Source organism: Dama dama, chromosome 4 (assembly GCF_033118175.1).
Source record: "Dama dama isolate Ldn47 chromosome 4, ASM3311817v1, whole genome shotgun sequence".
In the NCBI taxonomy this organism is placed as follows: domain Eukaryota; kingdom Metazoa; phylum Chordata; class Mammalia; order Artiodactyla; family Cervidae; genus Dama; species Dama dama.
In genome coordinates, this window is record NC_083684.1 from 59,358,320 (window position 1) to 59,379,729 (window position 21,410).

The following is a 21,410-nucleotide window of genomic DNA, read 5'->3' on the forward strand; positions in this document are numbered from 1 at the left end:
CCCACTGTGGCCAGCAGGTGGCGCAGTGACTGCAGAGGGACCAGAGAGCGGCAACTCCCGAGAACCCGCGAGGGCGGATATGGGCGTGCATGCTTAAGTCCCATCTGTGCTCCAAAATCGGAAATAAATAAAGAAATGAAGTTAAAAGTGCATAAAGTCTCCGTGAAGGAGACATACTTATTCCTAGTCTCTCACGTCTTGACTCCAACCCCAGACCAGAGCTGGCACCTCCCTCGTACTCTGTTCTCGGTACATTTCACAGCTTATAAGTTTGTGTTTTTACTGCTTATTGTAATATATATTTCTGAGATTATTAAACTGTCACCCCCTGAGAGCTCCCCAGCGGTCCAGTGGTTAGAACTCCGCACTTCCACTGGCTCAGGGTACAGGTTCGATCCCTGGTCAGGGAACTAAGATCCCACATGCTGCAGGGGGGAAAAAGTTGTCACTCCCACTGGATTGTGAGCAAGGTAAGCCCAAGGCAACATCAGACACCTGCTATCTCCCTAACGGCACAGAGCTGCCTTGAGCCCAGAGCAGGCTCAAGGGAATGCATGTTGAATTGATGAATGAATGAGAGATGAAAGAAAGGAGGCATTAGAAACCAGAGTCAGAACCCTGAGCACAACAGAAGCCCTCCTCTTTATTTGGTTCACTTTCTTAGAGTCCTCAGATCCATCCTGGCTCAGCCATCTCCTCCTCCATGCAGCCCTCCCTGATCTTCTCCCTAAACTCCACCTTCCCTGGTCCCAATCCCCCAGCCCTGCCCACTCTGAAGAGTGAGCTCCAGGAGAGCAGAGCCAAGGCTATCTGTCATCACTGTGTCCCCAACATCACAGGGATAAAACCTGACATACAGGAAGCCCTCAATCAAAGCCTGCTGAATGAATGAACAGATGTCTGTGCTACAGGCTGCAGTGAGGGCCACCATGGAGCCCCGGAAGTGCCTAGAGCACCTAAGAGGAGTGATGGCGCCTTCAAGGATGAGGAGGAGCCTCAGCGGGACCTTGAAAGGCAAGGGTGCTTTTGATGAATGGAGAAGGGAAACATCTTACAGGAAGGGTGAGCCTAATGAGTAAAGAAGTGGAGGCCTGAAAGGTCTTGTGCTCTTTGGGGAAATCACGATTTTCTGCTGTGGCCAAGCAGAGAGCGTGGGAGTTTGGCCCTTGGCCTCCAGGCAGTGGGAGCCCTTGGAGCTTGGCAGGCAGGGGAGGGGCCACTCAGACAGGAGCTCCAGACAGGACTGTGGCCGACAGTGAGACGCTACCCCAGGAACCAGCGGGGAGAGGAGCTTCCAGATCCAGGCAGATGGGGCGGGAGTTGGGGCCCTTGGCGGACAGCTTAGACATCCACAGTGTGATGCAGAGGAGGGGACGGAATCCTGAGATGCTAGGCCTGGTGGGTAAAAGTCAGCAGAAAACCAGCTTCAACACTGAATCCTCTCCTTCCCTTAATCAACACCCGAAAAAGAGGACTGATAGTGGCACCCACCTCGGGGTGCTGGGGGTTGAAAAGCCCAGCCCTGCGCTGCCATTCAGCGAGTTCTGAGGGGCCAGAATGGACCCACCTTCAGGGGCGGCCCAGAGAGGAGATGCGCACCCCCCCCCAACTTCCCAGGGAATCTTGCTGGACAGGTAGCGGGTGGGGCTGGGGGGTGCACCCTTGACTCCTGCCTGAAACACAACCCCTCCACACCAGGTCCCTTGAGTTGGTTCCTGTTGAGGCAGATTTGGTAACCAAGGCCAGACCCTCCTCTGATGTTGCTTGACCTGTTTTCTGGTTTGTTTTGGTACAAGTCAACATGTTTATTATTGAATTCAAGCGATACAATATGACTCTGGCAAGACTGCTATAAAAGTTTCTAAACTTCCTCAATTTAAAAAAAAAAAAAAACTTCCTCAATTTTTTCCAGTATTACACGTGTTTTTTTTTTTTTAATTGTGGTAAAATACCCATAACACAAAATGTACCATTTTAACCATCTCAAAATGCACAATTCAGTGACATTTAGTACGTTGAGGACATTGTACAACCACCGTCACACTCTAGTTCCAGGATATTTTCATTCCCCCAAAAGGAAACCCCCTACCCATTAAGCAGTCATCTTGATCTATTTTTAACTCTCACAGCCACTCCTTCAAATGAAACAAAGTGACTTGGGGTTGGGGAGCGGGTGTGAAACAATGTCAGAACAATGGATAAAAGTTTTGTTTTCAAGCCACATGTGCTCAGATGCCAAAGACAATAAATACCAATAGCCAGGCAATAGCAGCAGTAACAGTAACACATATTGTGGGCTTTGCTCCAGATCTTATGCTAAATTGCTTTTTAATGATTAAATTGAATCATTTAATCCTCAGCTAGCCCTGTAAATTAAGTACTAGATTACGATCACCATTCTAAAGGAAACCAAGGCAATCTCACTAACCCAATCTGGATTAAGGAGATAAAAAGGTAAACCAGGGAATTCCCTGGCCATCCAGTGGTTAGGGCTCCACTCTTGCACTGCAAAGAGCCCTGGATTTGAATGGGGAACTAAGATCCCACAAGCTGCACAACACAGCCAGAGGGAAAAAAAAAAAAAAAAACAGCTCCACCTGCAGGCTGCTCTTTCTCCCCGCTGTGTGACCTGGGGCTGGTGATTGCCCTCTCTGGACCTTGATTCCAGCCTATGTAGAGTGGCTCTAATAATAGTAGGCTGGAGCCGGGAGGGTGCAACTCACGAGGTGGAGAGGACTCACTTTAGCCGCCCGTCTTTATAGGAAGTTCTTGCCTCATCTATTCCTCCACCCACCCCCACCCTCACCCCTCCCAGAGGCAGAATGATTGCTTTAACCCTGAAGCAAGTGAGAAAGTGGAATCAGGGCCGGGGAGAGTCTGGGGGCTTTCCCATTCACCTCCTCCCACCACCCGAAGAACCACTTCCTTTCATGCTCACTCCTGGAAAACCCTTGAGTTCGGCAGAGGATGGCTGTGACAAGAGAGGGGTGGATGGCTGGAAAAGCTCCGGCTATCAGAAGGGGAATTGAAGGCTGGAAATTACCCTAGAGGAGTCCCAGGTGGGGCTGAGATCGGTTTGTGTCCCCAGCACCTGGTAGATTCAGGGCTCACTATTTGTTGAATGAATGAATGGATGGATGACATTTTTGCGAGGGTTCCGAGGACACAGGGCATGAGGTCAGGCTCTGCAGGGGCAGTTGGGGGGTTGGGCAGCTATTTATCCAAGGATGGGTTCTGTAGCTCCCACCCCATCATTCTCCAGCTTCTCCTGCCACCTGCCATCCACATCTTGCAACTCACCAAGCCATGCAGTTTTTCTCAGGCAACTGTCCAGTGGTGTCACTCCCAAGGCAACAGTCACCCCTTCTGCCCTGGTGGGGAGGGGGGTGGACCAGGCCTCCCAAGTCCAACGGGAATCGGAAGGAAAGGGAGACAGGGAACTTGTCAGGGAACCCCAGGCTTTCATGAGGCAGAGAGAGGGTGGCTCTTGGGGAACTCCCCCCGGCAACGCAGAGCCAGGCTCAGGGGTGTCCACTGGGGCCTTGGGGTGGGCATCAGGGCACCCTGAATGAAGGAAGATCAGAGGCAGAACCCTAACCAGAGCAGACCTGAGCGCACAGAAGCCGCTGGGAACATTTCTGCCTTCTAAATATTTAGACAGTGAGATGGATGGGCAAGTGAGGGCCAGACCAGGCCAGCCAAGCCACCGGATATTTTGAGAGAACTGTTCTTTTTATGTTCCAGGATACTTCCTTTCCACATCTCCCTCCTCCTGCAGCCCCTCGCGGCCACCCGGAGGAAGGAGGAATAGCAGCTGATCATCCCCTGAATCCAGAGGGTCCGTGTTCTGGCCGGCAGGGCCCCAGGAACCATCTCTAGGCTGATCCGCCCGCAGCCATCGGTCATGTCCCTGAATATCTGGCAGCTGCGGCCGGAAGACAGGGCGGGTGATCACCGGGCAGATGTCAGCAGAGGGAGCAGGCTGCCTCGGACCCCGGTTTGGAGGGTGTTCCCACGGTGCTGGTGGGTGGCTGTGCGGCTGGCAAGGGCGCCCCCTGCCCCTCGCCCCAGGCTGACAAAGGCACCCAGTTCCCCTTTTTCCCCTCGAGAGCAGGGGGGGCGCTTGAGTCCTTCCTCCCCGAGGCAGACCGAGAGAGGGACGTCCGAGAGTCGCCTTGGGCAGGCCTCGAATACAGACAACAGAACCAGAGCTTCAGCCGCTGGAAGATGGACTTGCGGAAGAGGATAAAGACCCAGGGATCCAGAATGGGGTTGAAGGCATTGAAACGGAAGGCCAGGAGGTCTCCCATCTCACTGCTGTCCGGGGTGATGGCCTGGGTGAAGCCGCGGATCTGAGGGCAAGTGGAGAGCGATCAAGAAGCACCCCAGGACTCCTCTGCCCCACCCCTCAACACACACCGCACTCTGGACCCCCTCCTCTCCCTTGCTCACTGGCGGAAATGAGGGAGGCGCGGCCTGTCTGAAGGGGAAGAAATAAGATGAGAGCTAAATAAAAAATGCATCCAGGGGCAGAGGGAGAGAAAGCCCCAGGAGACAGTCAGCAAAGCCCTAGAGGGGGAGAGGTGGGGCCGCGAGGCTGGGTCCCACGGCTGTGTCTGTGTGTGTGTGTGTGTGTGTGTGTGTGTGTGTGTGTGTGTGCGCGCGCGCCATCTCTGAGTCCTGTCACCCCCTCAAAGGTTTGGTGACTCTCAACTCTAACCCTAGCCCTTGCATTTTGCAGAAAGAGAAGCTGAGGTCCAGACAGTATCAGGAGGACTGGGGGCCCAGGACCACGATCAGCCATGCTGCCCTCTGGGAGGGACAGCAGGAGTTCCTGCAGGGAAGGGGTGAGTCCAGGAGAGCCCAAGGGCAGCTACATGGGTGGGGCTGGAGAAATGGGGAGCGGGGTGGCAAGGAGATCAGACCCTGGCATCAGAGGGGCCCAGGGTGCAGCCCTGCCTCTGTGTGATCATGGGCAAAAGACATCATCACCACTCCTTTGTAGAAATGCCGACAGAAACTTCATCACATTTCTTGCTAAATGCTTGTGGAATAGATGCGTAAGATCATTCTTGAGATGATCAGAGAAGGGATTTCTAAACCACTGAGCACAGGGTAGACAGAGTGCAATATTGAATGATGGATCTTATTAGTCTTGCAGGGGTAGGGGAAGGTTGGTGGAGGGGATGGCACTGGCAGGGGCTGGCTAGGGATGTGGAAGAGGGGAGACAAGGGTCAGGAGGAGTCAAATGGAGCAGAAGCAAGCAGGGAGAAACATCTCTGTAAAGTTTGGAGTTTGACTGTGGACAAAGTCTCTGACCTCTTTGAGCCTCAGTTTCCCCATCCGTGAAATGGGCGCAAACAGTGGCAGCTAGAACTGGGCGCTGCCCTCCTCCCCACCGCCCACCGGAGCTGCCCAGGGGACTCACCGTGAGAGGCAGGGAGCACACGGCCATGATGCCCGTCATGAGGGCCAGCAGAATCAGGTGGTCAACCTCGTCCTCGCCCGCCCGGGGGCCGAGGACCAGCGAGCCCTGGTGGCGCCTCTGCTGGCGGTACATGCGGCAGAGGCTGAGGGTGACGGAGCCATTGCAGAGGACGATGGCGGCCACCAGCAGGGCCACGAGGCTGGCATAGGCCAGCGAGAAGGCGCAGCCGCCCGGCTCAGCCGAACGCATGCGGATGAAGCACCAGCTCCCAGGGCAGTACTGCTGGTGTTGGCCCAGGCCCAGGAGGGGCAGCGAGCAGAAGACCGTGCAGAAGGCGTAGATGGCCGGCAACGCCAGGCGGGCGCGGCGGGGCCCGTCCAGCTGGGCGTAGAGGTAGGGGTGGCTGAGCGCCAGGCAGCGCTCCACGGCCATGGCGAAGAGGATGAGCGTGGAGGCCAGGCCGAAGAAGGTCATGGCGAAGGCGAAGGCGTCGCACAGCGCCGGGCGGCCCCGGGCCAGGCCCAGCAGCGAGCTGTTGCGGGCGTAGGCCACGAACACGGCCGGGCTCAGGAAGCACGTGCCCAGCAGGTCGGTGACCGCCAGCCCGGTGACCAGCACAGCGAAGGCCGAGGGGCGCGACCGCCGCCGCGCCCCCAAGATGCCCAGCGCCAGGCCGTTGCCCACCACGCCCGCCACGAACATCAGGGTGCTGGTGGCCGGGCCCACCGAGTCCCGCACGTAGGTGAGGTTCCGGCATGAATCCGCCATCCCCGGCCTCCAGCTGCCTCCCGGGGAGCGGGGCAGGAGGGGTCCCTGGGGAGGTGGGGGGTGGGAGGTGGCAAGGGAAGGGGAGACGGGTCCACCCCTGTGATGCCCAGCACCTCACTCCCTGCTCCCCCGGTCCTCGGTGCAGCTGGAGGCGGAGGGGAGGCCCAGGTTACCCTCCGCACTTCTGGGGCGTCTGTTTCTCTCTGCCCCTGTGTCCCCAGGCTCCCTCCCTGACTCTCTCTCCCGTTTCTTTCCTCCGCTACCTCTGCCTCTCCGTCTAATCCTGCCCTTGCCAAGCCCCTTGTTCTCTCCTCCTCTGTCTCTGGCTCCGGCTCTGGCTCAGTCTCCTCCCTGGTCCACTCCCTTCACCTCTCCCTCCCTCCCTCCCTGCCTCTCCCGACCTATCCCCTCCTCTGCACCTCTGCTTGCCCAGCCCCTCCTCACCGCACCTCTGCCGACTCTCTCAGCCCCTCTGTCCCCCTGCGCTCCTTCTCCCAGGTCTTGCTCTCTGGGTCTGGCTCCGAGTGGCAGCTTCTCCCGACGTCCCTCCCTCCTCCCTCCCTAACTCATCTAACCCCGATCACTCGCCCTGGCTTTTCATTTCCTCTCTCTGCCCCGCCTTCCCTCCCCCTGCCTTCTCCAGGAGGCCCCTTGGCTCCCTCCCGCCTTTCCTGGCGCGCTCCCCTCCACCCCCCTGCCCAAGACACCCATCCATCTCCCGCGTCCCCCTCTCCCTCCTCGCGTCCTCACGGACCCCGTCCTGAACCACCTGCCACCTCCTCCGGCTCGCTCTTTATGACTCTGCACCCTTCCGCCTTCCCAGCGCTGCCCAGCGGCACCCCGGGTGGGGATCACCCGAGTCATCATCTCCCTAGAATCGGGAGCTCACCCGTGGGGACCCGGACAGGACCTGAGCGGCACAGACAGCCAGTCTGTGAGGCGGTCTGGGGGTGGCCTCTGGCATCTATTCTAGGCTCAGGCCCCTCGGGGTTAGGACATTGCCTAAGGATTGAGAAACGACCAGGAAATTCTTCCCTTATGTAGTGTTTTCCAGGCGCAACTGAGATTTCTGTTCCCTGGACGAACTTCACTCCTTCCACAAGGTTGGGGGAAGAGGTGGCCCTGCCAGAAAAAAGAAATGCCAGTCCCTGGAGCCCCGTCGGTGGGGGGAGGAGGGACCTGACATCCACGGGTAGGGGACAGCTCCCCCCGCCAGGATTTCCACTGGTCAGTATCAAAGGGGAGTGCCCTCCTGCCCTCTTGTCTCTCACCCCAGCAGCCCTCCCGGGCCCCAGGCCAAGCGCTGGTGACCTTGACTTCAAGGAATAATATTTTAGCCACAGACAGCAGTCCAGTCCAGGGCTCCAACACTGCTCTTCCAGAACGTCTCCCAGCCCTCCACAGACATGTTGCCAGCGGCACCACCCTCCCGCCTGTGTGGTCCGCCTGTGTGTGCCCGCGGCCAGCACAGCGGTCACCAGTCCCTCTTCCCACTTAGCCCATTTCCCATGTGGCCTCCTCACCCAAGGGTCAGATAAGACCTCAGAGACCTTCTCAGATGCCCCTTATTTTTCAGGAAGGCCATTTAAATGCAGAAATGACCAATTCAAGATCCTACGCCATTTGACTGGAGTTTCTGTCCCCATTCAACCACCTCCTTGCTGTGGGATGGTCCCAAGGCCAGGAAGGGAAGCCAGGGGACCTCAGTTTCCTTGTCTGTACAGTGGGGCAACACTGACTCCGTGAGCCTGGTGGGCTGACCATGGCCAGTGGCCCATCCCAGATCCCTCTGTGGAACAAGAAGAGAACCTGTGTAGATCTCATAGCACATCCAAGGCCAGGAAGAATGGTCCTGACCCCGAGGACTGGATCCTGGGCAGCTACTGACTTCCTCTCTCTGTCCTCAGGTCACCCCTGCCTCCATGACCACGATCCCCTCCCCTCTCCCCCATCTTCCGTCTCGCTATCACCCACGCCCAGCTGGCACTCCCAGCTTCCGCCAGGATGGGTGCCCCAGCTCTGGCCACACCGGGGGCTCTGGAGAGTGACCATTCAGCGCTGCTCTGAGGGTGCTGGTGTTTGTCTCAGGCCTACTTGGCCACGTGGTCCCCCCCTCATACTCTGCGCGATCCCCAGCCTGACCGAAGGGAACTCAGGAAGTTCTCTCATATTAATGAAGGATGACGCCTGGCAGGCTAGCGTCCTGTCTCAGCATCAGGGGAGTTGCAGGGGTGGGAGGGGGTGCTCTGCTGCCTGGAGCCTCTCTGTCACTGGCTTCCTGCCCCCCCGCCCCCGCCAGGCACTGTCGAGCTTTCAGGAAGTCCATGCTGCTCCTCTGACCCGCGGGGTCTCAGACAGTACCCCCCTCCTGGCCTCAGTTTCCCCACCTTTGCCGCTGAGGATCAGAAGCCCTGGCGACCTTGATATGAATTCTGTGCTCCAGAGCAGGCAGGAGAGGTGATGACTATCACTCCTCCCTAAGAATCCCTGGGATCCATGCCGGGTCAGACACGCTCATCTTCTGGGGAGCCCCCAGCCTCCTGCTCAGCTGTGAGAGGTCACCCCAGCTGGTCTGGGTTGGAGGGTGGGGTGGTAGCTTCTGGGGGTGGGAAGAGCTGTGGGAGGGAAGTGCTCTGGATGGGTGAGTCAGCACCCTCCCCCTGCCACGCGCTGCTGAGAAGGGACTCGAGCCTCCCCAGAGGGACCCTGGGGCAGCACTGCAGAAGAGAGAGGACAACCCCGGGAGGACTGGGAATGGACATGCAGCACCGCGTAGGGGAGGAATGGGTACCCGGAAGAGAGCGTGCTAGAGACTGTGGACCTGTGAACTTCATGTGTGGGTTTGGGTCACCTAAGTGAGCATTGTATCAGCATGGTGTGTGTGTGAGCGGTGGGTAGGTATTCTTTCCTGTGAGGTCTCTTTGTGTATCTGTGTTTATTGATGTGTTGTGTCTGTTCATTGGTGACCACGTGTTTCTTCATGGCTGTGTCAGCCCACGTGTGTCTGTATGTATCTTGATGGTCTTCATCAAGTGGCTGCCTTGCCTTTGTTGGGATGTTGTACAAAGTACAACAAAGTACATGTTGTACTTTGTTCAGTCGCTGAACAAAGATTCAGTTCAGTCGCTCAGTTATGTCTGACTCTTTGCGACCCCATGGACTGCAGCATGCCAGGCTTCCCTGTCCATCACCAACTCCTGGAGCTTGCTCAAACTCATGTCCATCGAGTCAGTGATGCCATCCAGCCATCTCATCCTCTGTCGTCCCCTTCTCCTCCTGCCTTCAATCTTTCCCAGTATCAGGGTCTTTTCAAATGAGTCAGTCCTTCGCATCAGGTGGCCAAAGTATTGGAGCTTCAGCTTCAGCATCAGTCCTTCCAATGAATATTCAGGACTGATTTCCTTTGGGATGGACTGGTTTGATCCCCTTGCTGTCCAACGGACTCTCATGAGTCTTCTCCAACTCCACAGTTCAAAAGCATCAATTCTTCAGCACTCAGCTTTCTTTATAGTCCAACTCTCACATCCTTACATAACTACCGGCATAATCATAGGTTTGACTAGATGGACCTAGCTTACAGATGGAATTCACTCTGCCTGCTTTTAGGGAGCTCTCATACAGTTACTGGTGGGGTTGTTATTCACTCAACAAACCAGCATGTGTATAGGGCTGAGGGACTCAGAGATGGTACCATCCGATGTGGGCGTAGTCCCAAGTGGCGTGCAAGTGGCGTGGGAGTGGAAGGTCATAGCTGGAGCCTGGGCAGGCCCTCGGCTGAGTCATTCCATCTGGGCGAGTGTCCTCATGGGGACAAGCACCAAGCAGGCCAGGAAATGGGACCAGGACAAGCTCTCCCACTCCTGCCGGCCAGTGCCTACAGCTGCCCACCCAGGCCTGCATCTGGTCGCGCTGTTGACCGAAGATGCCAGCTTGCCCTGGGCCTGACCCTCTCCCGGCTCCCGGGCTTCCGTCCTCCAGGCCGTGCCCTGGGAGGAAGCTGGCCCCACCTCGTACCCGCCCCCCCCACCACGTGCCACCAGCTGCTCATGCCTGCCAGGCCCGCTTGTCATCTGTGCCCACTCACTGCTGTGAGGAGCTGCCGTGTGTCCATCCTGACCCATCCCTCCTTAGCAGGCCCCAGCCCTTACAGCTAGAGGCCAATATTCTCTGCCCACCACCCCGTTTTCCACCCTACAATGGGCCCTTGCCCACCTACTAGCTGCCGCTTCCCTCACCGGCCCCTGGTGTCCCTACTCTGCCGCCCCTGCCCTGCATTTGTCTGGGCTGGGTGCCTCCCCTGGGATCCCCTCACTTCTGTCCCTCAAGGCCCCCTTTGAACCCCTCCGGCCCCTCCCGAGGTCATCCATTGGCTCCTCCCACTCCAACCTCAAGCCCCAGCTGACCAGGTTCTCTCTCCGTGCGGGTCTTCCATGTCTGTAAAATGGGGGTAAGCAGAGTCCTTGTGGGAGCTGCCATTAGAATGGAGGGAGATGGGGCTTGTGAAACCGGACTCCTGATAAGTGATGGCCATGATTGTGGCTCCTCCTGGCTCTGCTATCTCCACTCCTACTCTCCGGCCCCTCAGTGCCAAGCATGTGGGGTGGGATATGGAGGCAGGACAGCTGGGTGGGGCAGCCCGAAGCCCTGGGATTTGGGGTGAAGTGGGAGGGAACTGCTGAATGCCAGCTCTTCCCCAGGTATTCACCTCTGCCTTTTGGCCTGGCTCTGACTAGGCCTGAGCCTGACCCCAGAGCTGACCTCACAGCTGGGGGTGGCAGGATAGGGGAAACAGAAGTGGGTGCTGCCCCAGAATCATACCCACTAATGAGATTATCCGATTTGGAGGCTGGTCACCCAGGACTGCTCCCTTCTGGCTTCTCATCTCTCCCAGCCTCAGTCGGGGTACAGGCTCACCCAGCCCTGCTCCTCCAGGCAGGCACACATTCCTCCAGCTCCCTGCCCCACCACTAGGTCAGCTAACCCCACTTGCTTCTCCCCAGCTTCCCATTCCCCAAGACCAACTCCAAGATCCCAGGGTTCAAAGGGTCTAACAGGCCAGGCTCAAGAAGTCCATACACTTCTGAAGTGTGAAGCTCCCAATTCCTAGCCCAATTAGGGGACAGGACCCCACCATCCTGGCCCCACAGGGTTCAAATACTCCAGAATTCCAGCCCTCTGAATTTCTGAGATTCCTTTGCATTTCAGGTTCTAAGATGCAAGGATGCTGAGTCTGTGAAATTCCAGAATCCTTCTGGCAACTTCCCCTCAGCATCACTCCTCCTCCCTTCAGCTCATCCTTGGCTGTCTCTGTCCCCCCATCTCCCCCGGGGCTCCCACAGACATGATGCAACCAGGGCCGGAGCCAGGCTGAGAGGTGGGAGGCAGGAGGGAGATGTAATTACAGCGTCTCTTGCCTCAATTCAACAGGAAGCTCAGATTTGGGGCCCAGGGGACCCTAATTCAATGTGAATAATGGAGCACTTGCCAGACGCAGACACAGCCCCTCTGGGAAGGGGAGGCCCAGGGAGTCATCTTGACCAGATCCAGGGGTGCAGACTCAAGACAAGGGGGCATGTGGAGAGGGGAGGGGTCACAAACTCAGTGGACCTCAGACCAACCAAGTTAAATAATTAACTAAGCCCATAGCTCACCCAGTCTGCATTTCTTTATTTTCAACAGAATCATGGGTTCAAGGCATTTTACCTTTCTCTTCGTTTCTCTGTAAGAAGCTCCTGGCACAGACCCTGTGATAAATAGTATCTGACCCCCAGTGTCCCTCACTGGGAGACAATAGGGTGTGGTGGGGACTTTGGCAAACTGGAAAGCCAGGGCCCCATCTCATAGCCTCTGGTCACCCTGGAGGTTATGCAGTTCTGAAGTCACCCAGACCTTTCAAATGGAAGAAGCCATCAAGATGGGCTTTTATGTGAAGCACTCTCATTCACCTGCAGGCTATAAAGGTCCTAAAGGGCTTCCCTGTTGGCTCAGTGGTAAAGAATTTACCTGCAATGCAGGAGACATGGGTTCAGTCCCTAGGTGAGGAAGATCCCCTGGAGAAGGAAATGGCTACCCACTCCAGTATTCTTGCCTGGAATATCACATGGACAGGGGAGCCTGGTGGGCTACAGTCCATGGGGTCCCCAAAAGTCAGACACAGCTTAGCGGCTAAACAACAAACACAGGTCCTGGAGATCACCAGTGTGTGAGGTGAGAAACACAGAAGAGGAATCAGGGCTGTCACAGTAATCCATGTCCCCCCAAAAAAAGGAAATAGAAAAGAATGTACATACTGATTTGTCTCCTGTAGTCCTGCTTCTCTCTTCTCTGGGTCCCCACGTTTAATTCCCACCATGTACCAGCTCAGATGTCCCCTCCTTCAGGAAGCCCTCCCTGACCTTCAAGCTGAGTCAGGCCTTCCCTCTGAATTCCCCCATCCCAGCCCTGCCCACTCTGAATCATCACTATCCGAGGACAGGTCTGTCACTCCCACTGGATTCTGAACCCCAGGAACCCAGGGCCAGGGCTGTCTTGGTCGTGTCCATGACCCCTGTTTCAACCATTACAGGACCAAGAGTGTTTGGAAGAATGAAAAAAGGAACAGAGACAAGTTCAGTACTTGTGGGTGTGGGGCTCTGGTAGGGAGTAGGTCCATGTGAAAAAAGGGGCTGGAATCATTCGGGGGAAGAGAAAGGTGGGTACTGGGTATTCTAAGGACCTCCAACCCAGGAGAGAGGCGAGAAGAGCTGCCAGCAGAGAGGTTCAGAGAGCGGGAGCGTCCAGTCTTCACCCCATTATCTCCTATCTTGTGACTCTGAGTAAGGGACCTCCTTTGCCTCAGTTTCCTCATACAAGTAGCCAACTTCTTTCTGGGGCTGTTGGGACGATTAAATCAATTCAGGATTGCGGAAACACTCCGTGGAGGCCAGAGCCAGGACGCAGGATATCCTCTGACATCCCCCCCGCCCCGCATCCACATAACCTCGCCCCACGCCCCCACTCCACACACACGGAGAAGGAATGAGAAGGGACACGGGCTCCTCCATGGTGGCCCCAAGTTCTGCACGTGCCTCAGCTTCCCCGAGAGCACAGGCAGCCCCGCAGTCACCACGTTTATTGGATTCATATTTTGACGGTGGGTGGGGGTCAAACTGTCGGGAGGGCTCAGAGCAGGACGCAGAAGAGGCGCTTGTCTCGGAAGGGGTTCTCTGCGGCGGGTACCGGCGTCACCAGCGGGTCATCTTTCGCGTGAGTCTCGCAGAAGGCCAGGAGCTCGGCCGCTGCCTGCGACACCTGCGGGCACCCAGTGGGAGATGTACACGCCCCGCCCCGCCCCTGCCTGGGCCCCGCCCCTGCCTGGGCCCCGCCCCCGCCTGGGCCCCTCCTCTAGTCAGGCCCGGCCCTGGTCAGGCCCCGCCCCCTGCCCGGGCCCCTCCCACGGCCAGGCCCCGCCCCATGTCTGGCCCCGCCCCTTCTCGGTCCAGCCCCTCCCCCCCACCCTCCCAACCCCCCTCCTTGGAGTCCAGTTCGGTTCCGAAGGGGATCTTTCCACTCGGACTCCCGGCTCCACTCCCAACTCTGACCAGTCCAGACTCCAGCCCCGGAGCCCGCGGCCTTCCTCCCCACCCCGACCCAGCACCTTCATGCGGTCGATGTTCACCTCCAGCTTCAGCTGCTCCACGGTCTTCCGGGCCTCCGCGATCTTGGCCATGTTGTTGGACATGGCTGCGGCGGGAAAAGGTTAAAAGCCCGTGGGAGTGGAGGCGAAGGAGTAGGCTAGGGCAAAGCTGGGTCCCCAGATAGGGTTGGTGGTGGTGGTGGAACCCAGTTAACAGGGGCGTGCGTGAAGGGCTCACCGATGCGGTGTCCAGAGTGGAGGAAGAGACAGAAAAACAGAAGAAAAGGGGAGAGATGGAGATCTGCGTAGATGGGGGACCAAGAAGCCGGCCGAAAGAGGGACCAATGAACAGGGCCAAGAGGGCCAAGAGAAGGCTTGGAGGGGTGCACAGATGGGGTACCTAGAGGCAGGTGACAGAGGGAACAGAGAAGAGAGGGAAGGCAAGGGGGGGAAGCACAGATGGGAGGCCGAGAAGCAGGTGGAGGGAGGGACAGAAGGAAGGAACACAGGTGTTGGATCCAGAGATCCAGGTGTCCTCACCTCCTGGAGAGAGCACATGAGCCAGAAGGGGGCCCTCCCCAGGCCAATTAGCGCTGGCTCCAGGGAGAAGAAGGAATTAAGATCACGGCGGGAGGGGCGCAGAGGGGGCCTCATTAGGGCCTTGGCAGCAGCTGCCCCCTCCGCCCCCCTCGGGGAGCCCCCCATCCCAGCCCTGGCCACCTCAAAGGCTCCTCTGCTCATTAGCAGCCAGAGAAAGGGCTGGAGAGGGGGGCAACCCAGCCAGGACTGGGAGAGGGACAGGGAGGATGGCGACAGGGACAAACAGAGGGGACAAACAGAGAGAGACGCGGAGGGGGAGGGGGGAATAAGGAGACTGAAGGAGAGAAAGATGGAGAGACGGGCGAGAGGGATGGAGCGATGGAGAGAGAAGAGACAGAGGGAGGGAGGGAGACAGGGGTGTGAGGAAAGAGTGGTACAGGGAGAGAGAAGCACAGAGCGGACGAAAGGACAGAGGGAGGAAAGAGAAGGGGCGATGGAAGGCTTGGGGAGAGATGGAGAGACGGAGGTGGGAGAGAACAGGAAGAGGGGCACATAGAGCACTAGGGGGAGGGACAGTGATAGAGGGGAGAGAGGCGAGAAAGGGCAGGGCAGACAGAAGGAAGTGGAGGTGCAGGAGGGGACACATGGAGAGACAGAGGGGAAGACAGGCTGATGGAGATGAGCAAGGATAAAGTCATTCATTCACTCACGCATTCATTCATTCCCAGGCAGAGGGACCAGCTGTCAGGGTTCAGGACCACAGCATCCTACCTGTTGCTGCTCAGGGCTGGGAAGGCAGGCGGGTGGCAGAGACACAGTGTCTGGGTCCCCCCCTCCTCAGTTCTGCCCCGCCCCCTCTCCTGGGGCACAGCCCCTGAGGACCCGCCTCCTCCTGCCACCAGCATCCCCATCACCCTTGCGTCTTTTCTCTCTGGGTCCTCTCATTACGTCTGTCTATCTCTCTCTTTGTCTTTGTGTGTCTGTGTCTCTCTCCCTTCCTCTCTCTCTGTCTGTCTCCCTTCTCAATCTCTGTCTCTATCTCTGTCACACTCACACACTCGCACACACACACACACACACACACTCACAGGTAAAGAGTCTCTTAGGATGAGTCCCCCCGCTCTGCCGCATTTATCCCACAGTCATCCAAATCTCTCCTGTGGGTCCCACACAGCCTCACACTCCATTACATATGCTCTGCCACCCTGTCCCACCCACAACCTCCGTGTCACCCCATCCCAGATGATCCCCTCTCAGCACACAGAATCATACTCACAGTCACTCGCAGAGATGCACAGCTCCTCGCTGTGTACAGTCTCCTGAACCACCCTAACCTTCCGCAGGGCCACAGTCACTCGACTTCTCGAAATGTCACACAGTCCCTCACAATCTGAGAGGCCCATCACCACCAGTGACATCTTACACAACCACAGTCAAAGGGACGACCTCTGAGCATCCAGTGTATACACACACACAGTTCCACACAGGATCACACACAACCTCTCAAGATGTCTTGCTGAGCCTCACACAGTCTGTATCACACACAGGTGCTGCCTTCACACCGCAGCCTCCCAGTGTCACAACTCACACCCATGAGGTTTCTCTTGCACGCTCATCTGAGCACCCTGGACAGTTGCACACTCTCTAATGCACTGACATGACACTCTGCCAGTCTCTCAGGGTCCCACATGATCTGTGTTACACACAGTCACACCCGGCATCTCACACATCACCATTGTGGCTGACACATCTTTGTTGCACACTCACAAGGTCACTCACACTCAGCTTCCCTCCCCACAGGTCTCTCACACTGCTTCTCACATCATTACTTGGTGGGTCATTCTCATTCATTCTTGCCCTCTCTCACACACCATCTCCCCGTGGACACACACAACTCTCCCATCCTCGCCATATTGCACATTGTCACACATGACCTCTTGCTCACACATGATCTCTCGATGTCACAGTCCCCCAGATAGTGTCTCATGGACACCCAAACTCATGATGTCACATGCAGTCACCGATATGTCACATACACGGTCACACACAATGTCTCGATGTAACACGATCTGAAGAACTGACTCATTTGAAGACTCTGATGCTGGGAAAGATTGAAGGCAGGAGGAGAAGGGGACGACAGGATGAGGTGGTTGGATGGCATCACCGACTCAATGGACATGAGTTTGAATAAACTCCGGGAGTTGGCGATGGACAGGAAGGCCTGGAGTGCTGCAGTCCATGGGGGGCGCAAAGAGTCGGACACGACTGAGCGACTGAACTGAACTGAACACGATTTCACACAGTCACGCGCCCAGTTTATGGTTGTCACAGAAAATCTCACAAGGTCACACAGCTACGCACAACCTCTGGACGCCACGCGCGATCTCAAAGTAGACACACTCACACAGCGAGTGTCACCCACGGACGCCCACAGTATCCTGCCCTGAACACACCCCTACGGGCGCGGCACACTCAGCCCGCAGTCGTCTCCTGACAGCTCCCTGCCGGCCACACGGGGGCGCCCGCGGCCCGCCGAACCGCCCACCCAGCCGGCGCCAAAGCCGTAGGAGGTGGAAACCCGGAGGGCAAAGCGCCCCCGCCGGCCAGCTGGGAATTAGAGGTGGGAGAGACACAGGAAGGTGGAGGGAGCTAGAGAAAGCTCACTGAAGATGGACTGGGACACAGAAATTCAGAGAGAGGGAGAGAGAGATGCCGGGAGAGACAGAGTCAGAGATAGGGACACAGAGACGGAAATTTGGAGAGGAGAGAGACAGAGACAGGCAGAGGGTGGCAGAGATTGAGACGTGCAGGGTACAGTAGAGACACACAGACAGAAAAGTAGAGTCAGAAACTGACTGAGAAATACGGACACCGAGACACAGACAGAACGCGGTAGAGAGACAGACACGACCGACCGCGCCCTCCTCAGGGGACCAGACTGCAGACGCGCGTCGCGGAGGCAAGACCTCAGGGCCGCCGAAGGGGCGCGGTGGTTCGGGGGCGGGGCTTAGAGGGGGCGTGTTCGGGGCGGGTATTTGGGGCGTGTCCAGGGTGTGGTTTGCCGCGAGGGGCGGGTCTTGGGGCCAGCTCCCGACCTCGCCTCCCTAGCTGGCTGCGGGAGGGGAGGCCGCCGAACCCCGGGAAGAGGTGGAGGTCGGGGAGAGAAGCGTCTTTACTGCTGTCATTCCATCCCAATTCGGTTTTTACCGCCTGAACAGGGAAGCGAGACCGGCCGGCAGCGGATACGGGCCTGGGTCCCCAATTTGATAGTGGGATATCGGACCCTGGCTCCCCAACACCCTATCGCGCGGGAGCAGCAGGGCCGGGTTGGGGGGAGGGGAACTAGGCTCACATCTGGAAAGCATCAGGCGCGCCGGACGTGCCAGGGCCCCGGGCCCGGCTGCGGAAGAGCGGAGGGGAGTTACGGCGCCCCCGTCCCCCTCCCTTAGCGGGGTCGGCCGGCGCCGGGGAGGGGCCTGGGTTTACGCCTAACCTCGGCGCCTCCCGCAGCTGGTTTCCATCAGCAGTTTTGGCCCGGGCAGCCCCAGAGGAGGAAACACGGCTCAGAGCGGGGAAAGACAGGGTGACGACCCAATCTTCCCTCCCTGTCTAATGGCAGCCAGAGGCTGGGGGCGGGGAGACGGACAGGCGGACACTGTCTGAACCAAGCGTAACCTCCATTTTTCTTCCCGGTTGCAGACCTTTCCACTCTACGCATTACCTTGGTTTCCAGATGTGCAATCCTTCCCTGTGCTGCAGAGGAATTCCCCAACCTCATGACAGCGGTACTCCTGATCCCATTTTCTGGAGGGAGAAACTGAGACCCTGGATTGCAGATTCAATTCTGACTTGAATTATTAAAGAAACGTGCGGTGACTGCCAACGATAAATCTAGCATGGTATACCCAAGCCCTACCGCACATTCCATATGAACGTCTGCAGTATCTCAAACTCAGTTGCCCAAAACTGAGCTGATTCCACCTGCCAAACCCTTTCCTACCACAGTCTTATTCATCTCAGTTGATGGTCAATCTTGATCCTCCCTCCCTTTCTCACACCCCACAACTGCTCTAGCAACAAATCCCATTAACTCCATCTTCAAAGTCTGTCCACAATCCAGTCACTTCTCACCTCCTCTGCTGCCTCCACTCTGGTCCAGGCACCATGCCCTGCAACTTGGACAATTATAGTCCCTACTCACTGGGTCTCCAGCTTCTATTAATACTTTTGTCTCCCTCAGCCTGTTAGGCACAGAGCAGCCAGAGGGACCCTGTTTAAAACAAAGTCCCAAGATAACTGTAGCAAGTGCTAGTGAGAATATGGAGAAACTGACACTCTCATACACTGCTGGTGGGGATGTAAAATGATGCTGCCATTTTAGAAAATACTCTGGCAGTTCCTCAAAAGATTACAGGGTTACCAAATAACCCATCAATTCCACTCTTATGTATCTACCTAGGAGAAATGAAAGCATGTAGTAACACAAACACTTGTATTTGAATGTTCATAGCAGCATTATTCACAAAAGCCCCAAAGTGGAAATGACCCAAATGTTCATCAACTGATAAATGGATAAACTATATGTGGTCTATTCAAACAATGGACTATCATTTGGCAATAAAAAGAAATGCAGTACTGATATGTGCTACAACATGGATAAACTTTGAAACATTATGCTAAGTGAAATACACAGTTACAAAAGACTATATATTGCGTGATTCCACGTATATTTCCAGAACAGGCCACTCTATAAGGACAAAAATAGATCTACAAAAGTGGATCTCCACCGGCTGGGGAAACTGTAGGATGACAGACAAGGGATGCAGAGTTTCTACCTGGAGTGATGGAAATGTTCTGAAATTTACTGTGGTGATAATATAATCACAGGACAACTCTGTGACTGTAATAAAAGCCATTGATAAAACCTTGATAAAAGACACTGAAGAAGACAGAAATAAATGGAAAGACATCCTGTGTTCATGGACTGGAAGAATTAATATTGTTAAGCTATCCATACTATCCAAAGCAATTGACAGATTCAGTGCAATCCCTACCAAAATTCCAATGGCATTTTTCACAGAAATAGAACAAACAATTCTACAATGTGTGTGAGATCAGAAAAGACCCTAAATAGCCACAACAATTTTGAGAAAGAAATACAAAGCTGGAGGCATCATGTGCCCTAATTTCTTACTATATTACAAAGCTATGGTAATTAAAACAGCATGGTACTGGCACAAAAACAGACACATAGATCAACAGACCAGAATAGGAAGCCCAGAAATAAACTGATGCATACATGGGCAATTAATTTATAATAAAGGAGCCAAGGATATACAATAGAGAAAAGATAGTCTCTTCAATAAATGGTGTTCTGAAAACTCAACAGCCACATGCAGAAGAATGAAACTGGACCCCTATCTTACACCTTATGCAAAAATTAACTCAAATGAATTAAGTACTTGAACCTAAGAACTGAAACCACAAAAGCCCTAGGAGAAAACATAGGCAGTAAGCTACTTGACATCAGATATGGAGATACTATTTTATTTTTTGGATTTGACACTAAAAGCAAAAATAAATGTGGGACTATATCAAATTAAGAGTTTCTGCACAGGAAATCATCAACAAAATGAAAGGGCAACTTACTGAATGGGGTGCATTGCTAACCATGTACAAGATAAGGGATTAACATCCAGAATACATAAAGAACTAATATCCAAAATATATAAAGAACTCATACAACTCAAAGGCAAAAAGAAAATCTGATTTAAAAAAATGGGCAGAGGATCTGAATATACGTTTTTCCAAATAAGACATACAGATGGCCAACAGGTATATGAAAAGGTGCTCAACATCACTAAACACCAGGAAAGGCAAATCAAAGCCACAATGAGATATCACCTCACATCTATCAGAAAGGTCATCATCAAAAAGACAAGCAATGACAGGTGTCTTTCAAGGATGTCAAGAAAAAGGAACCCTCGCGTGCACTATTCCTAGGAATGTAAGCTGGGTGCAGCCACAATGGACAAACAGTATGGAGTTTCCTCAAACAAACAGAACTACCATATGATCCAGCAATTCCATTTCTAGGTGTTTATCTAAAGAAAATGAAAACAGCAATTGAAAAGGATACATTCACCCCTAGGTTCATTGCAGCATTTCTTACAATAGCCAAGACTGTGGAAGCAACTTAAGTGTCCACTGATGGGAATGAATAAAGAAAATGTGAATATAATGGAATATTATTCAGGCATAAAAAAGAGGGAAATCTTGCCACTTGTGACAACATGGATGGACAACAGATGAAATAAGTCAGACAGAAAAAGACAAATGCCATGGGGGTCTCATTTATATATGGAATCTAAAAACAAAAACAAACTCCTAGACAGAGAGAGATTGATGGTTGCCTGAGGAGTTGGGGGATGGGCAAAATGGGTGAAGAGAGTTAAAAGCAAATTTCTAGTTGTAAAACAAGTAAGTCATGGTGAGTATAATTAATAATCCTGTATTGCATGTCTGAAAGGTGCTAAGAAAGTCCATCCTAAAAGCTCCCATCACAAGGGGGAAAAAACTTTAAACAAAAACCACTGAGTCCTATATTTTATATGGGCGAATTTTATGGTAGTGAATTATGTTTCAATAGAGCTGTTAACCCCCTCCTCCCACACCCCAAACATCTAAGTTGCTCTTCTGCTCTGAATTCTCCCATGGCTCTCATCTCTCTGGAGGAATAAAAACCAAATTCCTCACCATGGCCCATGAGACCCCACGTGATGCAGTGGTCCCAGACCATTCTCTGCCCTCACCTCCCCCGCACCCTCCCCAGGCCCCGTTCTCCCGCTGTCACTCACTGCTCCAGACATGCTGGACTCCCAACTATTTTGCCAACATACCAGGCACTGTTTGGGCTTCAGCACTGGCTGATCCCTCTGCCTGAGAGGTTCTTTCCCAAGAGATCCACAAGCTTCAACTCCCCACCTCCTTCAGGTCTCTGTTCAAAAGCCACCCTCTCAATTAGAACACCCCGATCAGTCTACTTAAAAACTCCTCTG

General features: G+C 54.8%; 2 protein-coding genes across 3 annotated transcripts; both read right to left on the reverse strand.

The window, feature by feature from the left end:
* Positions 1 to 2,816: 2,816 nt before the first annotated feature.
* On the reverse strand, positions 2,817 to 6,536 carry PTGIR (prostaglandin I2 receptor). Its single transcript, XM_061139662.1, has 2 exons — positions 5,430 to 6,536; positions 2,817 to 4,352 (listed from the first exon to the last, which is right to left on the reverse strand). Exons 1-2 carry the CDS (start codon positions 6,195 to 6,197, stop codon positions 3,966 to 3,968), a joined length of 1,155 nt encoding a protein of 384 aa, XP_060995645.1. The 5' UTR covers positions 6,198 to 6,536; the 3' UTR covers positions 2,817 to 3,965.
* Positions 6,537 to 13,252: 6,716 nt separating this feature from the next.
* Positions 13,253 to 17,226, reverse strand: GNG8 (G protein subunit gamma 8). 2 transcript variants are annotated; one of them, XM_061135970.1, is made up of 3 exons: positions 17,223 to 17,226; positions 13,834 to 13,919; positions 13,253 to 13,487 (listed from the first exon to the last, which is right to left on the reverse strand). In XM_061135970.1, exons 2-3 carry the CDS (start codon positions 13,915 to 13,917, stop codon positions 13,359 to 13,361), a joined length of 213 nt encoding a protein of 70 aa, XP_060991953.1. In that variant the 5' UTR covers positions 13,918 to 13,919; positions 17,223 to 17,226; the 3' UTR covers positions 13,253 to 13,358. The 2 variants fall into 2 exon arrangements, with proteins under 2 accessions (XP_060991953.1, XP_060991943.1); XM_061135960.1 differs by lacking the exon at positions 17,223 to 17,226 and adding an exon at positions 15,124 to 15,170.
* Between the last annotated feature and the right edge of the window lie 4,184 nt (positions 17,227 to 21,410).